Consider the following 17,792-nt stretch of genomic DNA (forward strand, 5'->3'; position numbering starts at 1 on the left):
ACTGTAGTAGACTAAATGGACAACAGTCATTTAAAAGTCTGCAATAAAAGATGTCCTGCAATGCTGAGGTTCATCATGCAAACGTGACACTCTTCCAAGGTTAATATCACCAATTTTATACATTAAGATTGCTAATTCTCATAAAAAGACACAGAAGGTAAAAAACAAAAGTCGTGTGCCAAAAATACAGTAGCAGTAAGTTTTGAAATATGGTAAATGAGATACATGAGCTCATGTACCGGAACTATGTTTGCCAGCGCATGCGCACTTCTGTTTTTCGGCTTTGCCAGCAGTTGGGCAAAGCGTATTGCGTAGGCGCACAAGGCTATATTTCTCAGCAGGCGTGAGATGTCGCACAGGGCAAGAGGCATTATCCATACAGCGTGGGACGCATTAAAACACGTTTTTATGAGTATATTGACATAGCTGTATGAAGGTTGTTTTTAGTAGTGTGATTTGTAGTTTATGCTTTCATCAAAGACAGGGACATGCGACGTAAAAGTATGGCATCTGGTGAAGGGGTTAATGACTACAGCAGTCTCAAAATTTTTCAGCCCTGCATAGTAAGTACACACGTGGTCAAAAATTGTTGGTACCCCACACGTTTAATGACAGAGAAATACCTTGAATCTGACAAAAGTATTAATAAATAAAAAATCTATGAAAATCTAATATATAAAGCTCAAGTGTGTGTATGTATGTATGTGTGTATGTATGTGTGTATGTCTGGGATTGGCATCCGCACCGTCACAGCTACAGCCACAAAATTTGGCACAGTCACACGTCTGGATCCGGAGAGTTTCCTAGGCTATGTTGTGAGGCAAAATTTTAACACAGCGCGTTCCAATTCACCAAACAATTTTGCCCCTATCTACATAATGGGGAAAAAGTGTGTGTGTATCAAGCCCCGCCCCTCATTATGATGTCATAATGGTTGCCATGGCGACGCTGATGTCATCATAGGTTGCAAGCCCCGCCGCTCATTATGATGTCATAATGGTTGACTATGGGATGGAGGATGTGTGATGGGTATATGGGCGCTGGACTATGGGATGGAGGATATGTATGATGAGTATATGGGCACGGGACTATGGGATGGAGGATGTGTGATGGGTATATGGGCACTGGACTATGGGATGGAGGATATGTATGACGGGTATATGGGCACGGGACTATGGGATGGAGGATATGTATGACGGGTATATGGGCATGGGACTATGGGATGGAGGATATGTATGATGGGTATATGGGCATGAGACTATGAGATGAAGGATGTGTGATGGGTATATGGGCACTCAACTATGGGATGGCGAATATGTATGATGGGTATATGGGCATGGGACTATGGGATGGAGGATGTGTGATGGGTATATGGGCATGGGACTATGGGATGGAGGATGTGTGATGGGTATATGGGCACTCAACTATGGGATGGAGGATATGTATGATGGGTATATGGGCACGGGCCTATGGGATCGTGGATATGTATGATGGGTATATGGGCACGGGACAATGGGATGGAGGATAATTATAATTTGCAATATCTAACCACAGTTAGTTACTATGCCCGGGCAGTGCCGGGCTCTTCAGCTAGTGAACAAATAAAAGTGAGACATTGCTTTTCAACCATGCTTCCACAGAATTAAAATAAAAATAAAACTCATGAAATAGGTCTGGACAGAAATGATGGTAACCTTAACTTAATATTTTGTTGCACAACCTTTTGAGTCTTCTGCACCTCTCGACAGGTATTTTGGCCCACTTCTCCAGAGCAAACTGCTCCAGTTGTCTTGTGTTTGAATGTTGCCTTTTCCAGACGGTATGTTTCAGCTCTTTCCAAAGATGCTCAATAGGATTTAGGTCAGGGCTAATAGAAGGACACTTCAGAATAGTCCAATGTTTTCCTCTTAGACATTCTTGGGTGTTTTTAGCTGTGTGTTTTGGGTCATTATCCTGTTGAAAGACCTATGACCTGCGACTGAGACCAAGCTTTCTGACACTGGGCAGCACTTTTCTCTATAGATTTAATTGTACCCTGCACAGATTCTAGACACCTTGTGCCAGATGCAGCAAAGCAGCCCCAGAACACAACAGAGCCTTCTCCGTGTTTCACAGGAGGGACAGTGTTCTTTTCTTGATATGCTTCATTTTTCCATCTGTGAACACAGAGATGATGTGCCTTGCCAAAAAGTTCCATTTTTGTCTCATCTGTCAATAGGACATTTTCCCAGGAGCTTTGTGGCTTGTCAACATGCAGTTTGGCAAATTCCAGTCAGGTTTTATAATTTTTTTTCAACAATGGTGTCCTCCTTGCTCATCTCCCATGAAGACCACTTTGACTCATACAACGAAAGACTAGAAACAATGGGATGAAACTGAATGGGAGGAGACACAGATTAGATATTAGAAAAAACTTTTTGACAGTTAGAGTGATCAATGAGTGGAACAGGCTGCCACGAGAAGTGGTGAGTTCTCCTTCAATGGAAGTCTTCAAACAGAGGCTGGACAGACATCTGACTGGGATGATTTAGCGAATCCTGCTTTGAGCAGGGGGTTGGACCAGATGGCCCAGGAGGTCCCTTCCAACTCTACGATTCTATGATTCTATGAACGACGGATGGTGTGATCTGACACAGATGTTCCTTGAGCTTGAAGTTCACCTTTAATCTGTTTAGAAGTTCTTCTGGGCTCTTTTGTTGCCATTTGTTTAATCCGTCTCTTTGATTTGTCATCAATTTTCCTCCTGCAGCCACATCCAGGGATTTGGCTACAGTCCCATGGAGCTTAAAATTCTATTAATATGTGCAGCTGTAATCACAGGAACATCAAGCTGCTTGGAGATGGTCTTATAACTTTTACCTGTAACATGTTTGTCTATAATTTTCTTTCTAATCTTCTAAGACAACTCTTTTCTTCGCTTCCTCTGGTCCATGTTGAGTGTGATATACACCATGTCACCAAACAGCACAGCGAGTATCTGTAGCCCTCTATACAGATCCACTCACTTATTCCAAGATTGTAGACACCTGTGATGCTAATTAGTGGACACACCTTGATTTAACATGTCCATTTTGTCACATTATTTGCAGGGGTACCATCATTTCTGTCCAGGTCTACTTCATGAGCTTTATTTTTTTACAAATTCTGTGGAAGCATGGTTGAAAAGCAATTTCTAACATTCATTTGTTCATTTTCATAGTTTTTTTATTTATTTTATTTATTATTACTTTTGTCAGATTGAAGTTATTTCTGTGACCATTGTGGGTTTTTCTGTCATTAAATGAGGGACTGTGGGGCCATCATACTGAAGAAGGGTAGCTGTGGTGCTATTTTACTGCATTTAGGGGGATTGTGGGGCCAAAATAATGTATTATAAGGGCTCTGGGGTCATCATACTGTATACAGGGGGATTGTAGTGTCATTATACAGCATATAGGGGGACTGTTGGGCCATCAGACTGTTTGTGGGGAAAGTGGGGACCTTCATACTGTTGGAGGGAGCAAATAGGAATCATACTTTGTGGTTTTGTGACTGGTGACATCATAGTGTAGAAGGGCTCACTGTGGGAACATCATACTGTGTGGGAATACTGTAGAGACATCATATAATTTGGGGACTTCATACTGTGCTCAATAAAGATCATAATACTGTGATTGTGAGTGGAAGTGTTAGAGCAAATTAATGCGAGGGTGTCATATTCTATGTGGGTGGCATTCTGAGGGACATCATACCCTATAGAGACCATAATAAGGGTAGGTTAGTGGGTGAAAACACGAAGTGGCTTTAGCAGTTGCACAATTGCTGTATATATGCCACAATACATGCCCTTCTCTTTGTCTATACAAATTGGAAAGTATGTTCTTCTGTATCTGCACATCTGCACAGTGAGGGTGATCAATGAGTGGAACAGATTGCCACAAGAGGTGATGAGTTCTCCTTCAATGGAAGTCTTCAAACAGAGGCTGGACAAACATCTATCTGTATGAGATGGTTTAGTGAATTCTGCATCGAACAGGAGGTTGGACACGACGACCCTGGAGGTCCCTTCCAACTCTAACATTCTATGATTCTATGATAATTCTTTTAAATGAGATATTCTACTGTGACAAGTTATCAAGATGATGTGTCTGGTCAGAGTGGTTCTTCATTACCTTTTTCTCATCCTGGCAGAACCCCGAATGGAAAAATGTATATAGTTTTACATTTCCACCTGGGCATGCTCCTTATATGACATGAATGGGTTCTATATTTTTACATGTGTTTCATAAAGCCAACCCCAGCACCTTCTGTAACACTTTGATAACTTCAGAGACATAGAAAGATGCAGTGATTGAGAGCTACCGTATTAGAAATTGATACAAGCTTCTGTGTTCTCTCTTGGACAAGATGTCCACCCCTAAACGTCCAGGTAATACAGAGTGCAAACCAGAATAAAACCTTAAAAGGGTGTTGTAAGCCTACAGATAAACATTTTTTTTAAGTAAAAGGCTTTTATTAAAAACATATGAACACACATAAGTGCTAAATAACTTGATAGTACTGTGTATCCTTCCATTTCTTAAGTGCAAATACAGTAAATTTGGAAGAACACTTGAGCTGTAAACAGTATTTTGTTTGAAGCTCATTAGTGTAAAATAAATGCCTACTGTATGAGAAACATGTGAGAAGACGGAATATAGTGAGGCAAGGACATACTCACGTAATGAGAACACCACCGTTCTATTATAGGAAACATATTTATGGAGCCATTTATCCAATTTACACATATTGTACTAAAGTATTTTCCTAAGAAAAAAATGAAATCAGTGCTGTACCTTAAAGAGAGCCGTGATGTTTTCTTCTTCACGCTGTGCTCTCTTGTATCAAGAACTTTTCTAGGCACTTGTCTATGAAAGGGTTTTCTTGGTGAAGGGACATAGGGCACTGCAGGTGGTAGAAACTGCTTGGAAAGTGCACTAGCAAATCTGTATCCTACATGCTGAAAAAAGGCCAGGGTCTCAGGTGCTGCAGTCTTAGCATTTGTATAATTTGTACTAATAAAGGTTTTCGTTGGACCATTCACCTCCGCCTTTTGAAAAGAGAAAAGCAAGAAAAATATTAAAAGCTATACCATTAGCTATACACACTATATATATATATATATATAGAGAGAGAGAGAGAGAGTAAAGGAATTGCTTGAAATTGGTATTAGCCATCAGTTTATGAATGGATATGTATTATTAATAGGTGCGAGCTATTCTCTATATAGCACATACAGTATGAATCCACATGTAAATTTTTAAGTTGAAGTTTTAGTTTTCAACTTAGAAGAACAAATACATAGGAAGATTCCATAGTCATTTAGTAATAAAGTCTGGCTATTACAGTCGCATGTCTCTGGGACAGAACGTCATCACTGTAGCAGAAATTAAGAGATTGGCGCGGCACTGAGCAGTGGAAAAATTTTGGAGACCATTGTGGAGATGATCAAGTCTTTGGAAATTCCAATTCTCAGGTTTCGCTGGTTTTTGAAAAAAAACAATAGAGATTTCAACTCCTGGTAAGATGATAACATTTCCAAATTTATTCAATCAAAAAATTTTTCAAAATAATGAGCGGGGGACAGGGAACCACTTGTCGACACGTTTCATACGCAGACCAGCTTTCCTCCGCAAAACTAGGGCTTTGAGGAAGAACGCTGGTTTGCGTTCGAAATGCGTCGCCATATGTTTCACTGTCCCACACTCATTATTTTGAAAAATGTTTAATGGTTTAATACATTCTGAAACTTTATCATCTTACCAGAAGCTGGAATTTCAATTGTTTTTTCATGATTTTCACTCTTATCAGATTGTTGTCTTCTGCACTCTGGACTCTATGATACAGTAAGCTGATTTTCCTTCCTATTTTCGATGATTTTTCCCCAAAAAATTTGATTTGCAGTGAATAAATTTTCAGCGACTCTCAAAACCTTAATGCCTCTAATTGTCCTGAATGTAGATGTAAAATGTGAAGATTAAAAAATGCTGTTATTAAGGTGCCATGCTATTATTGAAGGCTGTGTGACAGTTACAATACATGTATGGAGAGCCTGTGTGTTGACACATGCAGCTGCGGAGCCAAACAGCTGATTACCGGCAGTTCTCCAGGTATCCGGGTTCCCAATGCAGCGTCTTCAGTAAGCGCTATAGCTTGCCGAAAAAGGAGGGAGCCAACATTGTTCGCTCATCTCTATGCATTACATATTAATAAAAATGTGAATTACTCTAGAATATTTTGTTTATCATATTTAAATTACAAACCATAATTTGAATACGATAAGCGAACTTTAGAAATACTAGGGACTGCTAGGCAGGAAATTTATACAGGAAGATTCAAATGCTGGTGGTTTGAGAGGTACGGGGGACCTGTCAGTTTCCCTTTAAGGAAATGGGAGGTCCTGGTCAGTTCACTCTTTATCCTTTCAGATTTTCTGACCCTGTTTGTACTGTAGAAAATAATTTATTATAAGTTTGGACACACGCAGCAGTAATATTTCCATTCCTTGCAATACTTACGGTTTTATCACTTAGCCCAACACTTTTCATCCTTACAAAGACTAACAGACGATCTACAACTGGAAAATTAATTTTTTTTTTTTATTGTTAGGCTATGTTCACACAGAGGCTTTGCAACATGTTTTCTTCTTCACTGCGTTTGGCTCTGCAGAAAACAATCTGCATTTTAGAGTACCAGCAGAAGCTTTGTGATTTCAGAAATCTCACACACCATCTTGGTTTTATTTTCCTGACTGAATTTGAGAACTGCAGCATGTCAGTTTTTTCAGCATGTTCCACCAGTGGAAAGCAATGAGAAAATGAAAAAATGCAAAAAAGAAAGCAGCAAAAACAAAAGATCAGGTTTTGACCACAGAAAAAAAAAAAACACTGCAAAACTTCTGCCTTACCATGGATTTTTAATTTTATTTCATTGCTACAAAAAACTAGAAAAGTGTTACTACACGACTCACAACTATTACTACTATAAGAACAGAGAGATACATTTTTCATTATAACATAATTTTAAAAAAATGTCAAATTCATTGTTTCTAATACCTTAATTGTCTGCCGGTACTGATGTAACCAGTTATTAATTTGGATTGTCTTGTCAATCTGTACTATTTATACATGAAAATGAGAAATTTATGCAGCATAAAAGGCTAAGTAATTCAATATTTTGTTAATGTCTCCCAGAAGCCAAGTATTTTTCTAAATTAACAAAGTTACGTTCATAGCATCTGTGGTGTCTAAAAATACAATCTGATTAATGCTACATATAAATTATTTAGATACAGCAGCAGATGGCAGAGGGTGGTAATATTCGGTGGAAATACAGAGTTTTGCCAACATATGCTGTTTAATTGATTAAACAAAGAAGTCTAGTTCACATTATTGTGCATCATTTTCGGTATCATATACTATTTTCCATAAACTTTTATTACTCGGAGAAATGCCACATTTTATTCCTATTTATTTTTACCTCACAGAAACATTATTATTATTTTCAGCCCAACATGATAGGATTAGACAAGCTTTTGCAATTCTGCACTTTTTTGTCACATCTATTGTATGTACAGCACAAGACATTGTACAGGTATGAATGCAATAATCACATAAAGTGTCTGTCTGACATTAAAGGGGTTGTCTCCGCTTCTTAAATTGGTAAAAGTGCAAAGTGTTTGAAAAAACAAGTAACTTATCAATTTACCTCTGATTAAAAGTCCTTCCCATTCTCAAGAACAGCGGGAATTTTCATTTTATTGTTTACCGCTTGTTTCCTTGGTTTCAATCTTTCAAAGACAGTTTATCTCCTAGGTAATTATCACAACATGTACAACCTCGTTGTTAGGCCCCCTTCACATATCTGCGTTTCTGGTACTTGTGACATCCATTTTCCATATGTACCAGGTATATGTACACATGCATGGCAATTATAATCTATGGGGCTGCACACATGTCCGTATTTTCACACAGACCATGCGTCCTTGTGAACCACACCACATATATCCGTGTGAACCACACGTGTGTCCGTGTGAACCATATGTGTGTCCCTGTGACGCACACCTAGATACGTCTGGGTTTTTTTGACAACTCGAATGACAATACGTACCGCACACATGCACATGGATGATATAGAGTGTGACATCCATTTGCATTCGGGGAATTTCATGGGAATTGCTGGACTGTGTCGGACCAGCGTTGGTAACTTTTTTAAAATAAATTAGTGAACAAGGCACTGAGTCTTGTTTTAATTTCTCTCTTTTTATGTTTTTCAGATTTCCATTTGTGGACTACATCAGATTCCCTGGACTACAGCGGACCTGCATGTTTTTTTTTTACTGGGCTAAACACCTCTCCATTACAAACATCAGAGCTTGATGCCAGCTGTGATGTTTGACTAATCGCAGCTGACATCAACCCCAACTACCATTACCTCGATTGCCAACGCACCAGGGCAATTGGGAAAAGCCGAAGCAAAGATCCTGAATTGGCCCATCTAGGTGGTTATGGGTTGATATTTTCAGGCAGGGGATGGCCCAATAACCATGGACTTTCCCAGCCTGATAATACAGGCTCACAGCTGTCTGCTTTACCTTTGATGGTTCTCAAAAATGGGCAGTAAACCATGTCATTTTATTCATTTATTTATGAACTTAATACATGTATAGTAACCAACACGCGCAAGGCACTCACAAACATCTATCTATCTCATATCTATCCCTTATCTATCTATCAACTCTATTGGGGATGGGTGGAACCATGGATGTTCAGGTCCGTTATGTTTGACCAAACTTTATAAGAATGTTTGGTTCGGATACCAGAATGGTACCCAAACTAGTTCCCATACCCTTTTACGCATTTATTAATTAATAATAAATCAAGGAAGTTCCAAGGGAAATCCAATAGTGAAATGTCCCACAATGCCCAGCGAATCCTAAGGAGTCTCGTTGTGAGAAAGTTTTCAGAATGAGACTTCATACTACTGTAGGTATGGAAATTCTCATGCTGCTGCTGACTACAAGTAACCCTGTGGAGTCTAGCTCTGAGAGCATTCTGAGAAAGAGGCTCAATAGGGTTACTCACAGTCAGTGGCAGGCATGAGCGTGAGAATTTTTGCGCACAACGCTGACATCCTTGTGAACTATGAAGTCTCCTTCTGAAAACTTTCTAAGAACAAAACTCATAGGATTCATGACACCTTTCACTATTAATAAATGGGTAAAGGAAGGAGTGGGGGAGTCTTACTCAAATGAGTCTGTGTTTCTTTTAACTATTTAATTACCAGGTTAGTAATGGATCTGTCTAATAGACACTGCCCCATTACTAATCTCTGGGCTTGATGTCAGCGGACATTACAGAGCTGACATCAACCCCAATGTATCAGGACAAGCAGGGAGCTTTGGGAGGAGTACTGCAACTAAAAGCAATAAATAGGACTGAGCTGAAATACTGGGCACAGCTGTGACTGTATGTTATATTGTGGTGTTACACTCCCCTCACTTCTTGTAACCTACAAGTGAACCAAGATATTATACAGTCACCATGTGACAAGTGGGCCTGTGTAACTTCAAATGCCAGGGCTGAATTTTAGTCCCAGTCCGGCCCTGTGTGAGCCTCAATCCTTGTAAAAGACCAGAGAATTAGCACCAAATAAAAAAACACCCATATCTCTAGAAACATATGGTGGATTAAAAAAAATCAAACAAAAAAAAATAGAATACTCAAGGGAGCAGTGGGAATAAAATAACAATAATAATAATGATTGCACACTTTTGGCTTGGTGACAGGTCATTTTTAAGCTCCTCTTTTCACTTCACTTCCCTATAGACTACATTATTTTAGTGCAGACATAAAAAGGCAATTTTCACATTTGTCCACATCATCATTGTTCATAGAGTCTGTCTGGTTTAATTGGTGCCTATACAAACCTCTGCTACTTTCTCAGCATCTAGGACTCGAGTGTCACTTTGTCCATTTTTCCATGTGTCCAGTGCTGTAAATATTGCATTTCTTAGACCATCTCTACTGTCATCCCACTGGAGCTCATGACATATTATAACCAGGTTGTAAACTATGCAGTAATGGATAATCCACTTTAATTTTTCTGTCCAAAAAAAGCACATTGGCACAATCAGATCAAAATGTAAGTACACCATAAAAGAAATTACCTTATTCACTGCTTAGTGCAGTGTGCATGGATCACAGGCTGCATCATGAATCTCATACAGGAAGATACAGGGAGGTAGTACTGTCTGTGCCTGTATTATTTACAGTCAGAGACTAGAAGGTGGTATTATGCAAGAAGATTACTGCTTCCTCTAGCAAGGTGTCAACCACTTATCACTAAAATCTATGTGCATTGTCGAGGGTCAACTGGTTCTACAAAGATATACTGTACATTTATATGCCCCCTAGCATTGTGTATTGTAACGTGGGTTGTGTGTTGATATAGAAGCTGCCAACATGACGGCAGTCACTCTACGATAATAGCATATCCTAAGAATATACTAGTATTTTACACAATGGAAATAACCCTTTAAGAAAGAAGTATGCTCCAGCCTCAAATGGCATCTTAACTCCTGTTCGTAACTATGGGATAAAATTGTATTGGCTAGGAGTAGAAGTGACCATAATTCTCAGATAACAGGTGATCAGATGATTACAGCTTCTGAGATGGAACAATGATCTACACATTGTATAGAGCTGTGATGCTCCTGCTTTGTACAATGTGTAGTGTCCAATCTTCACATTGAAGTGAATCGAATCTGAGCTGCACTACCGAAGAATGGCCACTACATGGTGTGTGGAGCAGTGCAGTGACTGGTGGGATGTGATCAGTGGGGGAGTTGGTGGGAGTGTCGGGCATCAGACTCCCAATGATCCAATTTTAATGACCTATCATAAGCATAGGTCATCATTGTCTAAGTCCTGGAAAACCCTTTTAAATTATACAAAGATGTCAATGGTGATGGATCATACAGAGAAAAAATTTGCTTGGGTTTTTTAATCGTTGGGATACAGTCCCATGATGAGTTTTTTTGCATTTTGATACTGCATATTTTTGCTGCATCAAAAATGCATCATCTTACAGTTGCAGCAAAGTGGATGGGATTTATAGAAATCCCATGCTCGCTGTGACAGCATAAATTGACTTTCGGTGCTTGCTTCCGATCTGCAGCATGTAAATTTCTCTTGCGGGTTCAATGAGTGTTCAGGGCGGATTTTCCACATAGACTTGCATTAGATGCGGAAAATCCACAGGAAAAAAAATGTATATGTGGTTTTAGTGCGTTTCCGTGGCAGAAACGCATCAAACCGCATGTAATCTCCAACTAAATATATCAATAAAGTTTTGTCAGTGCCAAATACCAGTAAGTATTAAACACAAAGCTTTATTTTATCATGACATACCAAAAAAAGACACAAAACGAAGTGTCAAAAATGTGATAAAACACGTAAAAAAAAGCAATGAAAAAATGCAAGTAACCTACCGTAATTTAAATAATATGTGCAGAAATTCTGCAACGTCAAACACTCAGCAAAAGCTCAATGTGGGAACGTAGTATTGTTACCATCTAATATAGTCATGGTATATTTAAAAACATTTCAATTGCATATTTTAACACTTTTTCATAAATTATTGCTCTTGTTTCACTTTGGAAAAAAATGCACCAATAATCTAAAAACATTTGCATAAATGATGTCATCACTATATTGTTCACCTCCGTATAATTTATATATTTATATACCATGTAATATGATATGACTGAAGAACAATACATTTTGAATTGTATCGTATAAAATTGAATCAGCATCTATTGCCTTGCACAGTTATAGTTTGCCAGCTCCATTCCAATATCAGAGCAGTATATTGTGCATGTTCAGGATGCTGGGGGCTATGGAACCTGACTATTTTCTCATATATGTCTGAATATTTCAATAACAAACCTCTTCTATTATTTATATTTCAAAAATAAAAATATGCATTTTATACTATACTATGGGATGTGTGATGCTAAGTCCAATACCGATCCAACATTAACGCCTGAAATATTCATGCAAATTAAATTTACTTGGGTAGATTTCTATATTTCAAGAAGTGAAACAAATAAATTAGAAAAGTAATACTTCAGGCCTACAGCAAGGAGAAATTGGTTGGATATAAATGACCAGTATCCAATAGGTAATGTTTACTTACTGTTTATTTTATGATGGTGGCTGATTTTTTGAGGGGTTTTTTTACAGAACAGCTAAAAGTGACTGCAGCAAAGTTCAATTGCCTAAACCAGGGATACCCAAGTGGGAACCCTACCGTGCATCACACAAGCCCTAGGAGAAGGCAGAATTGTATGGTGCATCAGTCTTCTCAAGAAAAATCAATTTTCTAGTTCACTAAGTGCTCTCCTCTAAGAATTGAAGCACCAAAAGTGATGGCCACAAACCCAAACAATTATCTACAAATTTTAGTCTTTTATGGGCCAGGATGAAGAGCCACTCTATAGCAATGCCTTCAGTACTAGAAGTTAGAGTCAGTAATGAGCGGTCAAAGAGGAGAGCTTAGGAAGCAACCCAGGGGCAGATTAGAATGTCAGGTCTCCACCGCAGCTCCAGCCGAAAACCTCTGATGGAGGATAGGAGCAATGAGAAAGTGGAAAACGGTCTTAGGAGCTCAGGAAAGAGACTCAGATGAGAGATGGGTTTAAACCACTATGCGTTTCGATGGAGGATCCGTCTTCATCAGGTGGAAATCCACCTGAAGATGGATCCTCCGTCGAAACGCGTAGTGGTTTAAACCCATCTCTCGTCTGAGTCTCTTTCCTGCGCTCCTAAGACCGTTTTCCATGTTTTCATTCAGTACTGGAAGAACAGATCAAAATATATGAATACCATGAAAATCCACAATAGACTACCTCAAAAGGCGCAAGCTGAAGGTTTTTACAATGGCACTCACAATCCCCTGATCTGAACATCATTTAAAATCTGTGGCTAGACCTCAAAATAATAGTGCATACAAGACAACTCAGGAATCTCACAGAACAGGAAAAATTTACCAAGACAGAATAGATGAAAATCCCTCAAACTAGAAATTGAAAGACTCTTGGTTGGCTACAAAAAACATTTACAATCTATGATACTTTCAAAAGGGGGTGCTACTAGGTACTAGCCATGCATGGTGCCCAAACTTTTGCACTAGACCATTTTCCTTTTTGTGATTTTTGAAATGTGAAACCTGAAAAATATATATTTTTTTTTGCTTAAAATACAAAGTAAATGTGTCATCTTTAACTTTGGGCCTTTTAGAGATCATTTCATCTTCAACTTCACTCTTTGTTTCATTGCAGCCATTTGGTAAATTCTAAAAATTTCATTTAGTTCTCATTAATGTACACTCTGCACACCATCCTGACTGAAAAAAAACAGAAATGTAGAAATTTTTGCAAATTTATTAAAAAAGAAAAACTGAAATATCACATGGTTATAAGTATTCAGACACTTTGCTGAGACATTCATATTTAAGTCACGTGCTGTCCATTTCCTTATGATCCTCCTTGAGATGGTTCTACTCCTTCATTGGAGTCCAGCTGTGTTTAATTAAACTTATAGGACTTGATTTGTAAAAACACACCTGTTTGTATAAGACCTCACAGCTCACAGTGCATGTCAGACCAAATGAGAGTCATGAGGTCAAAGGAACTGACCAAGGAGCTTAGAGACAAAATTGTGGCAAGGCACAGATCTGGCCAATGTTACAAAAGAATTTCTGCAGTACTCAAGGTTCGTAAGAGCACAGTGGCTTCCATAATCCTTAAATGGAAGAAGTTTGGGACCACCAGAAGTCTTCCAAGACCTGGCCATCCAGCCAAACTGAGCAATCATGGGAGAAGAGCCTTGGTGAGTGAGGTAAAGAAGACCCCCAAGATCACTGTGGCTGAGCTCCACAGATGCAGGAGAGAGATGAGAAAAAGTTCCACAAAGTCAACTATCACTGCAGCCCTACACCAGTTGGGCCTTTATGGCAGAGTGGCCAGACGGAAGCCTCTCCTCAGTGCAAGATATATGAAAGCCCACACAGAGTTTGCTAGAAAAACACATGAAGGACTCCCAGACAATGAGAAATTAGATTCTCTGGTCTGATGAGACGAAGATAAAACTTTTTGGTGATAATTCTAAGCCGTATGTGTGGTTGAAAACCAGGCACTGCTCATCACCTGCCTAATACAATCCCAACAGTGATTCATGGTGGTAGCAGAATCATGCTATAGGGGTGTTTTTCAGCTGCAGGGACAGGATGACTGGTTGCAACTGAAGGAAACATGAATGTGGCCAAGTACAGTGATAACCTGGATTAAAACCTCTTCCAGAGTGCTCTGGACCTCAGACTTGGCCGAAAGTTCACCTTCCAACAAGACAGTGACCCTAAGCACACAGTTGAAATAACAAAGGAATGGCTTCAGAAAATGTCTGTGACCATTCTTCATTGACAGGCTGGAGCCCTGACCTAAACTCAATTGAGCATCTCTGGAGAGACCTGAAAATGGCTGTCCACCAACATTCACCATCCAACTTGACGGAACTGGAGAGGATCTGCAAGAAAGAATGGCAGAGGATCTCCAAATACAGGTGTGAAAAATTTGGCATGTTCATCTCTGGGACACAGAACCTGTCTCCTTCCTGAGTGGTATGCAGGCTGGACATTCCCATCTTGTTTGTACTTGCATATAATTGTTTGTACGGATGAATGAGGCACCTTCAGGAATCTTATCTTGAATTTGTACCCAAGGATGAGCCAGACTTGTGCAAGTCCGCAATGCTCTTCCTGATATCTTGGATGATTTCTTTAGACTTTCCCATGATGCTACACAAAGAAAGCTGTGTGTTTCAGGTGTGTCTCTAATTTACTCAGATGTTGCCATAAAACCACTTGACTCCTTGACCACTATGACTCACGGCTTGACTGTGAGAAGTGACTAGCGTCACATTACGTCTGGCCACTACGTTTTTCTTTTTCACCAGTATGGATCCTGTGGGTCTGCTACTAACTTTATTGATTTGGAACTGGTTTTGAAGTTAGGCTTAGGGATAGTTAAATTGGAAAGACCCATTCAAGTCATTGCCCTTGACAAGACACCGTTAGCTCACAATGTGGTCGAGAGAGCAACGGTGGATTTCACTCTCCAAGTGGGAGCTCTCCACTCTGAATCCATCTTCTGTTTTGTGTTGGATAATTTACCTGCTGGATTGGTACTGGAGTTTCCATGGCTGCAGATTCACAATCCAGTTATTGATTGGTGTCAGAAAGAGATTGTGAAATGGAGATACTACCTCCCAATCGTCCCTATGATTGTGCTATTGATTTTATTACTAGCGTCAAGTTGCCAAAAGGTCACCTTTACAATTTGTCGGGCCTGAACGAGATGCCATGAAAGAATATGTTAAAGAAAATTTACGGAATGGTCATATCCATCCTTCCTCCTCCCCTATAGCTGCTGGATTTTTCTTTGTTAAAAAGAAAGATGGGGGTCTCTGTCCTTTCCTTGATTTTTGAGAGCAAAACAAGATCACGGTTAAAAATACTTACACACTTCCACTCATCCCCGACCTATACAATAAGCTTCTGGGGTCCAGGGTGTTTTCTAAACTTGATCTTAGAGGGGCTTACAATTTGATACGCATCTGGAAGGGTGATGAGTGGAAAACGGTGTTTTTAACATCTGAGGGTCTTTTTGAAAACATTGTCATGCCTTTTGGATTATCTAATGCACCTGCTCTGTTTCAAAATTTCATGAATGATATTTTTTTAATTGCATTGGAAGATTTGTTGTGATTTACATTGATGACATTTTAATTTTATCACCAGACTTGGACATTCACCAGGTACATGTCCGTGTTGTGTTACAGAGGCTAAAGGAGAACTCTCTGTTTGCTAAAGTAGAGAAATGTGTTTTTTTCTGTGCCAGAAATCTCTTTCTTGGGGTTTATCTTGTCAGCAGAAGAGATTAAAGCTGGAGTCACACATAGCAATCTCGCTAGCGAGATCGCTGCTGAGTCACAACTTTTGTGACACAACAGCGATCTCACCAGCGAGATCGCTGTGTGTGACAGCGATCTGCGACCGGCCCCCCTGCCGGTATCGCTGATCGCTGCAAGAAACCTCTGGACATTTTTTTCGTTGCTGATCTCCCGCAGGCCAGCACGCATCGCTGCGTGTGACAGGCGGGAGACCAGCGATCAGCTGTAAAAAATAATTAAAAAAATAAAGAATATTGTTATTCTCACCTTCCGACGTCCCGCGAAGCCATCCCGCCTCTCTCCACGCTCCCGGTCCCAGTGATCCTTTGCACGAATGACCGCGAGACGTCGCGCTCCCGCGAGACCATGACATTCTCGCATCATTCTCGCAAAGGATCACTGGGACCGGGAGCGTGGAAAGAGGCGGGATGGCTGCGTGGGACGTCGGAAGGTGAGAATAACAATATTTTTTATTTTAATTCTATTTTTTTACAGGGATGGCATCAGCGCTAACGAACACAGCGATGCCGCGCGCTCGGCATCGCTGTGCTAATCGCTGGTGAAGCTGTCTGTGTGACAGCTCACCAGCGATCACATAGCGACTTACCAGCGATCCTGACACGTTGATATCGTTGTCGGGATCGCTGGTAAGTCGCTATGTGTGACTCCAGCTTTAGATGGACCCTGGGAAGGTGCAGGCCATAACTGATTGGGTTCAACCTCATGATCTTAAGGCTTTGCAGCATTTTATGGTGATTCACCAACTATTATAGAAAATTTATCAAGGGGTTTTCACAGCTTGCTAAACCACTTACTGACCTTACACGTAAGGGAGGAAAAATCTCAAGATTTGGTCCCGGGTGCTATCAGGGCTTTTGAAAGATTAAAAGAGTGTTTTATGTCAGCACCCATTCTGATCCAGCCTGATCTTCAAGAACCATTCATTGTAGGGGTGGATGCTTCGGAGGTTGGGGTGGGGGAAGACTTATAGCAGGGGCCCAAAACTCTGACTAACCTACGTCCATGTGCTTTTATTTCTAAAAAATTTTCACCGGCAGAGAGAAATTATGATGTGGGAAATCGGGAGTTACTTGCTGTCAAATTGGCATTTGAAGAATGGGAGGCATTTTTTGGAGGGGGCAGTTCATCCTGTTACGGTGATTATGGATCACAAGAATTTAGCTTACATTGAATCGGCTAAAAGGTTAACTCCTAGACAGGCCAGATGGTCCTTGTTTTTCTCTTGATTTAATTTTTCTATTACATTCAGGCCTGGGTATAAGAATGTGAAAGCTGATGCTTTATATCACAGTCTAGATTCCATTTCTCCTCCAGAACCCCCATCCTCCATTATTCCTCAGAGTATTGTGGTGTCTATGGTACCTCGGAATTGGAAGAGGAGATTCGTAAAGTCCCGTCATTAGCTTCTTCCACTTCCCCGGAGTCCTAATTATTTATGCCAGTTGAGTAAATCAATCTACCGGAACCTGTAACGAATGGAAGCGGAGGCACAGATGGTGAAGTGCGCATTAGTTTATTGCTATTTTGATGAAACCACTGGACCACGGTCCAGGGGGCTCCAAAGGAGTAGTGACTGTGCGAACCCCTGACACCCGTAGTAAGACCCCTCAAACAGGATAAGAGTGGAATGTCAGAGTGACACAGGTGTTAGATCCCGGACAAATGGAAGCTGTCCCAGTGAAACAGGTGCTCAAACAGGTATAACAGACAGTGCAGAACTCGACAGGCGGGATGCGGCTGGCC

General features: G+C 40.2%; 1 protein-coding gene across 3 annotated transcripts in view; it reads right to left on the reverse strand.

Annotated features, from left to right (window-relative positions):
- The window catches only part of TMEM232 (transmembrane protein 232), a 490,587-nt gene that overhangs the window by 240,507 nt on the left and 232,288 nt on the right, over positions 1–17,792 (reverse strand). For all 3 annotated transcript variants that reach the window (XM_073549444.1, XM_073549409.1, XM_073549521.1), the window contains exons 11-12: positions 9,947–10,122; positions 4,815–5,068 (exon numbers count right to left, since the gene is read on the reverse strand). In XM_073549444.1, the coding sequence (XP_073405545.1) occupies positions 4,815–5,068; positions 9,947–10,122 (430 nt within the window). The remainder of the gene's footprint in view (positions 1–4,814; positions 5,069–9,946; positions 10,123–17,792) is intronic.

Source organism: Dendrobates tinctorius, unplaced genomic scaffold, assembly GCF_039654945.1.
Source record: "Dendrobates tinctorius isolate UK_male_01 unplaced genomic scaffold, ASM3965494v1 ptg000003l, whole genome shotgun sequence".
Taxonomy (NCBI): domain Eukaryota; kingdom Metazoa; phylum Chordata; class Amphibia; order Anura; family Dendrobatidae; genus Dendrobates; species Dendrobates tinctorius.